Source organism: Haliotis cracherodii, unplaced genomic scaffold (assembly GCF_022045235.1).
Source record: "Haliotis cracherodii isolate W230 unplaced genomic scaffold, xgHalCrac1.p SCAF_6, whole genome shotgun sequence".
Lineage (NCBI taxonomy): Eukaryota > Metazoa > Mollusca > Gastropoda > Lepetellida > Haliotidae > Haliotis > Haliotis cracherodii.
In genome coordinates, this window is record NW_027266319.1 from 31665836 (window position 1) to 31675458 (window position 9623).

At 41.2% G+C, this 9623-nt stretch overlaps 1 protein-coding gene across 2 annotated transcripts in view; it reads left to right on the forward strand.

The window, feature by feature from the left end:
* Positions 1–3629, forward strand: part of LOC139445627 (uncharacterized) — a 45835-nt gene extending 42206 nt beyond the window's left edge. For both annotated transcript variants that reach the window (XM_071226797.1, XM_071226798.1), the window contains one exon: positions 1679–3629. In XM_071226797.1, the coding sequence (XP_071082898.1) occupies positions 1679–2773 (1095 nt within the window). In that variant the 3' untranslated portion in view covers positions 2774–3629. The remainder of the gene's footprint in view (positions 1–1678) is intronic.
* The last annotated feature ends 5994 nt before the right edge of the window (positions 3630–9623 follow it).

Genomic DNA, 9623 nt, shown 5'->3' on the forward strand with positions numbered 1-9623 from the left:
CGCGGAGATACCGGGTTTCCCAGCAACCCATGCTGGCCGTAAGAGTTGACCAATTGGATCGGGTGGTCAGGCTCGTTGACTTGGTTGATTGCGCGTCATCGGACATGCATCGATGCTCGCAATATCGATCACTGGATTTTCAGACTCGCTAACATTGTGTTACTTTAAAAAAAACGCAAACCCGAACGCACATAAGGTTTCAAATGCATTCGCTGTGGCATTATAGCATTCTCTCTCCAAAACAGACAGACAAACATGGCGTCACTTTGGAATGATAAGACGTCATGCTGGAATGGCATACCGTCAAGATACATGTTTGTAAGCAAACGCGCTTATGGTGAAATCATAGTGGACTGGCTTAGTGAAAGCTGGGGTGGTATTCACAAAGATTCTAAGAATTTTCTAAGATAATTCTAAGTTTAATATTTTATCAGATATTAAACCAGTCACATATTCAATACCACTTTTGTTCCACCAGTATATTTTTATTAGTTCATTATCAGAATATATTTGAAGTAAATCTCGTCTAGTGGTGATTTGTGGTGAAATCATAGTGGACTGGCCTAGTGAAAGCTGGGGTGGTATTCACAAATATTCTAAGAATTTTCTAAGATAATTCTAAGTTTAATATTTTATCAGATATTAAACCAGTCACATATTCAATACCACTTTTGTTCCACCAGTATATTTTTATTAGTTCATTATCAGAATATATTTGAAGTAAATCTCGTCTAGTGGTGATTTGTGGAATACATATGGCAGCCATATTGGAGGTCTTAAGAACATTCCTAAGGAGTTAGGTAAGCTCCTGAAGAATTAAGCACTAAGAACCCATGTGAATATGACTTAAGAAATTACTTAAACTTTAAGCTGGTTGTTAGGGAAACTAAGATTTCATTGTGGATTTAAGAATTCTTAAGACTTAAGATAATACTAAGAAGCTTAGTGAATACGGCCCCTGGTCCTTGCGATTTACGTTTTGTTTGGCATAATGCATGACATTATATCTTTATCGCTAGCTCAACAAATATAAACAAAGGATAAATGCGCGCATGGAAATGTTTTTTGTACGTTTCATCATATTTTCTTAATGACATTTAATCATTTTATGACGTGTACCTAAATGTGTACACTTTTCAAACATCAAAAAGATGAAAAAAGCGTAGTTTGTTGAAAGGACTGTGTAAGAATTGTTATGTCTCTCTTCTGCCTGTGGCGGAGGTTCTGGATTAACCGCAAGGAACTCTGGGTAGGAGAGTGAGAAGACGATACACATGAAGTATTCATACGCAGTGAAAAGTCTGGAAAGATTTCCGAGATTAAATCTCAATAACAACGTTTTTGAACCAATAAGATTGCTGAACACACTCCCACAGATAATTACAATCAGCACTTATGTTAACCTGCAACGTTACCGATTCCGGATCACCGGGGTTCACTGTATATTAATATAATATTAAATGTATTAGTGTACGTCATGTATTCCTACGCTAATAGTAACGAATTTGCTATCCGTACAGAAATAGAAACCGTCAAATACTTAAGGTATATGTTATGATGGTCTAGCATGTGTTGTACACAAACAATATCCATATTAGACACACAGGCATTTCTTAAGAAGGTCATTACTAAAAAGGTCTCAGCACCAATAATTGTTCACTGATGTGTCCTGTTTCAGGTTGGAGAATGGCAGAGTGGTCAGCTCCTTCTTGACGCCAGCAAACTCTACTACATCGACGGACAATCCTCTGCCAACGTGGCTCATTGTCACAGTAAATGCATCTGCCTCAACAACGTCACCTCCAATCGCAACATCACACCGGCGGACGCAGTTTTCTACGAAACCTCGGGAAGATTTAACGGGGAGCTGTGGGCCACAATCATCGTCACCATATCAGCAGCTGGCGCCTTCGTCACCCTCATCCTCATCTTCTACGTCATCTACAAAGTCTGCGCAGGCGCACTAGCCAAGCGTTACGTCGGACTGGGTCTCCTCCTCCTCATCGGGGTTCTCATCCTCTACTTGGCTGTTCTACCGTTTGTGTTCACTCCCTCCAATACAGTCTGTGGCCTCCGGTATTTCGCGCCAGGTTTTACATATTGTTTGTGCTTCGCTACTGTCCTTGTTAAAATGACCTCCATCCGGGACTATAAGCTGATTGGTTTAGGTGGGGAAGTGTCCAATCTGAACCAGTTCTTATCCGTATTTTTCGTCACAAGTGTCCAAATTGCGATTGGGATTCAGTACTGGGTTTTAAAAGCGCCTTTCGTCACAGAAAAATCAACCGGATCTCAGACATTCTACGCATGCGCATTCCAGCGGAGCGAGTTCCTTGTGTATTTGGTGTACGTCATGTTCGTGCTCGTGCTCAGCTCCATATATGGAATCGGGGTGCGCAAAGAACAAAAGAACATGGGCGAAGCACGTCTCCTCTTAACGAGCAGTTGGCTGTGCGTGTTTGTGTGGGTGGGGTGGACAGTGGTGCTCATGGTCCTGGACGTCACGCTCATAGAGCCAGTGGTCAGCGCAGGGATCATGGCGTGCGCAACTCTCATGCTCACGGTCATTTTCATTCCAAAAATACATATGGTCGCTAGACTGAAATATGATGTCTCCAAACAAACAACTTCCATGCAGAACGGATACAAGGTGGATCCAGACTTTATGTTCGAGAGGCCATACTCTCTGCCAGGAACCTTGACGAGTTCCTACTCCTCGGTGAAAACCTACCCCAAAAGCATTGAACATTTTGACTCGTCACTGAGTTACTAGTCATGCTATCAAACGCTACAGCTTAGTACAGGCTACAGAGAAACCTCGTTAGTCCGGAAACTGTTAATTCGAACGCCCCCTCAACGACAACATTTGGGAAGATCTCTCCCATCTTGGAATATGAAGGAACCTTATAACTACGATTGGTTAAACGGGCATCTGTTGATCCGGACTCAAAGGGAAACGTACGGTCCGGATGAAGGGGTTTCGCCGTATGTGAAAATAGACACTCAAACGGTGAGATAGAGACTCGCTTTTCAAGTGCAAGGCCAGAATTCTTGTCATTTGTGTTGACGATACCTCACTACAGCAACCGTGTTATGTATAATCCACCTTTTGTATTGTCAGAAAATGTGTCTTCTACCATATTTGCTCGGGTTCTCGGGAACCCCAGGCAGTTTCCATACACCTGGCATTGTGTAGTCAGTCAGCTGAAAAAGTACATCAGCTTCTTTGCTACATGTTTTTCTATATCACAGACCTTACTATTGTACTTGAAATAGGGGACGAAGGACTAGGAAAGCATTGTTCGATTTCTTCACGCAGATGAAATGCCCAGAAGCCAGAATGCTTTCCATTTACCCTACTTGAGGCCAGAATGCTTTCCATTTAACCTACCTGAGGCCAGAATGCTTTCCATTTACCCTACCTGAGGCCAGAATGCTTTCCATTTACCCTACTTGAGGCCAGAATGCTTTCCATTTAACCTACCTGAGGCCAGAATGCTTTCCATTTACCCTACTTGAGGCCAGAATGCTTTCCATTACGTACGTACATCATATGCTTGTCAGGGGCACACTGTCATGTTACCTTGTGTTACTGCGATGTGTATGTATTATACATAAACAATGAGTGAATGAGTGTGTGAGTTGGGTTTAACGCCGCTTTTAACAGTATTCCAGTTATATCGCGGCGTGTCAGCTTAATGTGGGAGGAAAGCCCGAAGTGATGCAGGTCTCAGACGTTTACCGCTTCGGTGAAACCCACGAGCACAGGTATGGTGCTGACAAACCTAGAAACATAATTGGGGCGAACCTGGATTCGAACCCACAATCATAGGTTTCTGGCGTGCCCAAGGGACGCAACTCTGCACAGCGAGTCGCGGCACCTTAGACGACTGGGCCACCCGTGCCCCCACATAAACAATGAACTTATTCCCATATCAGAACATGTGTGTATAGTTGACTCCAGAGCGCATGTAGCGCTCTGACATTGTGTTCACGCTGGCCAGTTGATTGTTCCTATGACATTGATGACGTTATGACAATCAGATCATATTTGTAGATACTTTATGCATTGATCCCCGTATTATAGCCTAATGATGCATTGTTATATTCATATGTAACGAATGATTTGGACAAAATTTTCCCCCAATGCGATCGTAGCGCTACGACTGTTGATCAGTTGATACCTGATCCAGCGTATCAAAGAATACATAAATTTCAACAAAGTCATCCAAAATGTTTGTTCAAGTTACTTTTCGACAATTGTTACTTTGTATACAATTTAGACGCATGACGTTACCTACATGGAATAATGTAGTTACGTGTACAGTGAAACTCCAGTAGTCTGGACCCCGCTAATCCAGATGCCCTGCTATCCAGACGAGTTCTGTTACGGCTTTAATCCTTATAGTTGCATTACAATGTACCTATGATTAGCAAATCAGTATTTATTTTTTTCCGGACTATTTTACCCGTAACGGCACCACCAGTATTAAAGGGGTTTCATTGTAAATGTGTAAGATAACGTCAGGAACAATATCGTTTCATGGCTCCGGTCGTGGCACAACCTTCGGATTCTCTTAGTTTCTCAACCCAGCAACATACGAGTGTTCCTGCCTATAGTACCCACCATCAATGTGAAGTCACGCCGTGTCCAGTATTCAGGGTGTCCATTATATCCAGGTTTCTCTATAACCGGTTTGTGCCGCGGCTATTCCTATTGTAATCTTCGTTACACAAGTCATGCCGATCAGTTTGAATGAATCGAACCTCCTCAGTCAGCTGTGGCGAGATGTGAATGAAATGACGCAATGAAGAGAAAAAAGTGTTTTTCTTATAACAGTTTATGTTGAAATTTGACATGCGTCCACTTGTTACTTCTCCATTATTAAAACAACATGGTTTTATGGTGTTGACAGTTGTATCGTACTGAACAGTAGCGTAGGCGTCATCGTAGACTGAAGTAGATGATATAACGTTAAGATGACATTGAGTCACCAATGCTATCTATATAACTATTAATGTGAGTGGTTCGACAATTGTGTCGTGTTACATTATAAGTTGTGGAAGTATCACAAGGGGTACACGTGGTTATATGCATCCCGCGTAATGTTTTATACCACGAGCCGGACCGAGCGATACTGCCACAACGAATCTATCTCACCGACATGTAATAATCTGCCATTGTAAAATAATTTAAAAAAATCAAAATTAATAGAAAACAGCTGTTCGATTGAGCTGAGGTTCACTTGTGCTGTGTCACGTGACTTCCTTGACTCGAAAAAACGTGGCTTTTGCTTCGAAGCTGGGTATAAGGGATTTATTCTGCCGTTCCGGAATCCACGTGAAGTTTGTTTTCTTCGTGGTGGGGTATAAGGGATTTATTCTCCCGCAGATAAATATATTTCCCTCTATCAAAATCACGTTAGCCAATGAGACCTCAACATTCTACATTAAGTTTCTTACGACGTGTTCATTCTTTAACGGAATGGAATCGAAATATACAAAATGAAATGAAATATAGTTTCTGGTCCATGGAGATAAGATCATAAAACTCGTGCCTTTGAGGTTTTATTTGTTTCCGATGTAACTGATTAGGAGACACTGAATATGCAAATATTAGGAAGTAGGAAATGCAGACATTACGAAGCAGGATATGTGGACATCATGAAGTAGGATGTGCGAACACTACGAATGCCGCAATTATTAAGTAGGATATGCGGAGACTACGAATGCGGCAATTATTAAGTAGCATATGCGGAGACTACGAAATAGAATATGCGGACACTGTGGGGTGGGAACTGCGAACATTACGAAGTAGGGAATTCGGAGATTAAGGATTAGGATAGACGGATATCGTGAAGAAGGAATTTGGAATGGAAAAGAAGGAATTTCGAAGTAATACGGACAAGAAGTAGAATATGATGGCATAAGGAGAAGGAAATGCGGACATTATGGAGTAGGAAATGCGGACATTGCGGAGTAGGAAATGCGGACATTGCAGAGTAGGAAATGATCTCCCCACATTACGATGCAGGAAATGCGGACATTATGAAGTCTCTTCAACTTTGTTGTACCCTATACTTGCGCTGACTTCCACAATTCAGTTACCATGTTATTGTTTATTTCTTGCATTTGATAATGACTTGTTACCAGGCGATAAAGATATCACAATAAATATGTATGTACCATATGTAAATAAATATTTATACTATTAATTTTCTTGTGTTTATTCTTAGTGCAGATGTGTTAGCCACCTTTTGGATTTGCAGATTCAGGCTGAGGTCAGTGTAGTACACTGGCGCGTAACATAGTGTTGTGTCGTACAATAGTACAGCTTTAACACCAACAGAACACTCTGCAGACTATTTCATACTTTACTTCCTTTTGCTAACCATTAAGGTGCGTCGGGGTGGGCTAGTGGTTAAATATAAAGCGTTGACTCGTTACGCAGAAGATCCGGTTTCGATCCCTGCGTGGGTACATTACTTACTTACTTCCTTTGGAGATTTAACGTGCGCTTTCCGACTGATGCGTATTTCGCACACGGGCCCGGCCAGGCCATTTAATGTGTTTCCGAAAGGGGCGAAGGTGGTCTGTGCAACCCAAGAGGGGGGTTTTAGGGGTTGCTTATATAGAATTTGGGAATTTTGAGATTTGTACAATGTGGTAAGCCCATTTATGGTGACCAATCTTTAACGGTCAACATCAGTTGTCCAATCCTGCCAATACTCTTGAGTTACATGCGTCATTCAATCAATCAGTCTTTATTTACAGTACTGAGGTCATTGTGCATATATACATACAGTAGCGATGGGTGCAATAGGAATAAATATATCGTAAATACGTCATTTATTAGTGGCGAACGTAATTCATTATATGAAAGATATAAACACCACGACCTGTGATGGTTGTACACGCAGGTGAAGTTTGTAAACTCTGTAATAATGGGACATATAACAAATCTTTTTTACTTACAAGGTAGACATTTATTATTCGTAAAATATCTGTGAGTGAGTGAGTGAGTGAGTGACCCCGCGATGGACGTTATTTCAGCTATGCCACGGCGTGTCAGCTTAATTTGGGAGCAAAGCCTGTAGTGATACAGGTCTCAGACGTTTTTTACACAGGCATGGTTCTGACAAAGCTGGAATCATAATCAGGGCGAATGTGGGATTCAAACCCATGATCCTAGGTTCCTGTCACGCCTAGGGGACGCAATTCTGAAGAGCGGACCACTGTGTCATCCATGCTTCTACTCCTTTGTTAAATGTATCTAGATGTCTTAGTAGATCGCATGAATGGAACACGTTTCTCCTGGAAGATGCAGTTCACAAGTATTAAATCCAAGGATGCTGCCTAGTACCTCTCACCAAAGTATCTACCTTGGCATCGGCGAAAAACAGTAACAATAATTGTCTACACCTTTTCTTCTTTCAAGACACTGAGGACAAATACGTTTAAAAAATTACATCAGCGGTAGTTGACATGATAAAATAAACTATCGAATGCTTGTTTACAGCGTTTGAAGTAAACAGTTGGCAGTAATTAGACTTAGACAAAAAGAAAAAATAATATGATTGCTTCACTTCTAAACATTGCTATGGACAGAGGGTTATAGTCAGTTAATAATTGTTTACACTTGTCCATCTTTCACAAGTACCATGATCTACGGGACAGTATTGGTAATAATAACACCCTTGCCTAACTCCGCGTGACAGCATAATATTACAGCATCCGTGTGTATTTGTTTGTCCATTAAATAACTGATGTATATGCATCATTTTTTTAAAGAAACAGGCAGAAGTGGTTATATACATAGGCGAATGTTATGTTTGGAAGCAGTCCTCTTTTCCGCTTCTAATACAACGCCTAAAGAAAACTTTAGCGCTCATGGATATATTCTTTTCTTTGAAAAGAGGATTGCAAAGATCTACTGACAGTGTCAATTCGGCTCCATATATTTTTATTATTATGGAAATCTCTAGTTTCAAGTAATCGAAACTATAAAATGTTCAAAAATATGTATTTATAATCGGATTTACGAGAAACACTTTAGGAGAAACTAGAAACCTTAACCATCTCCGAAGCAGGACGGGGTGCAGTTGTGCAAAGCGATCTTAGCGCTAAGGTGACAGTAACTCAGGTAGCTTTACATAGATTTCCGACAGTCGTAGGTCTAAGGTTGTTTTGTACAACGACACCCTTATCCCCAGTATAACTTGTTTATCCCAAGAACCTACCAATGAGTGAGTGAGTGAGTTGAACGTCACATCGACAGTATCTAAGCCAAATAATGACGAGGCCGATTAATGGGGATTAGGTGGTTAAAATTGTTGATCGGTGTGCCTGCCTGGCACCGCACCCTGACTACTTGACTCTTTGTTCATACTGTCAATCACTGGTTTGCATGGCCCAAGCTCTATCATTTACAGGCCATCATGTCATAGTTTGAATGATATGAACATCATACCGGGATTTTATAAATGACAACATCACTTGTAGACCAAGGTCAGCAACTCTGCTGAACTGTGAGGAAACGTCAACACGATTGAGACAGAAGGAGCCATTCTTAAAAGTTTCTTTAATTTGACTGATATTGTTTCCAAGATGATGAACACATCGCAAATTACAATTTAATTAATTTCAGATATTTTGTAAACTTTTGCTAAGTTAACTCAACAGTCACTGGCTGTTAATGCAGTGAAGGAAGGTGAAAGTGACCGAAGCGGCCTAGAAATATCCGAGTCAAGGCAAAGATAATGGCATTTGTCTATGCAAGGTCACCAAATGTGTCTAAGAATAACTGAAAACCGAAACTTCATTAGATAATCTGCAACTTTAAGCACATGGCACTTAATGCCATTATTGCGATCCGGCGCAGTGATGAAGATACAACGTTACAAAATGGGACGACAGACAGAACCATGAACCTATGTATGTTAGTATGTAAGTTGACCGGTATATTATCATTCATTCCACATGACAACAAATAGCGTTTGCTATTTGTGACCCACGTGCTGTGATCTATATTATACTTATATTTTTAACTTATATTTTTCTGCTGCAAGACACGCGGGTTCTGACGAGACATAGTGACAGGTCGCCGTGACCTGGAGTGCGAGGGTATGCAGGTGCAGGTATTCAGCATCACGCCTCTCTTCCCAACACCGCGGAGATGCTGGTAGGGGGCCCATTGTCCCGTCATGCACAAACACATCTCGCCTTGGGTTGCCCAGAGTGGATAGTTGGGATGTTTGACAGACGGGCAGAGATGCAATGCCTGAGACCACAGTTTGGATATTTGGGAATAATTGAAAGACGAGAAGAGATGCAATGGTTGAGACACAGTGTGGATAGATGGGATGTTTGACAGACGAGAAGAGATGTAATGGTTGAGACACAGTGTGGATAGTTGAAGTGTTAGAGAGACACACCACAAACTTCAAGAACGAATGGGTGTAATTTCCAAAATTGACTGTGATGTGAACAATAATATGAAGGCGAAACATCTCGCCCTGTCAACACCAGAATCAATGAACACAAAACTTAAACCATCAATTCAAACAGTAAATCAACCATCTCGGACCATATCAGCAATTTCCCCAAACACAGTATCAATTGAA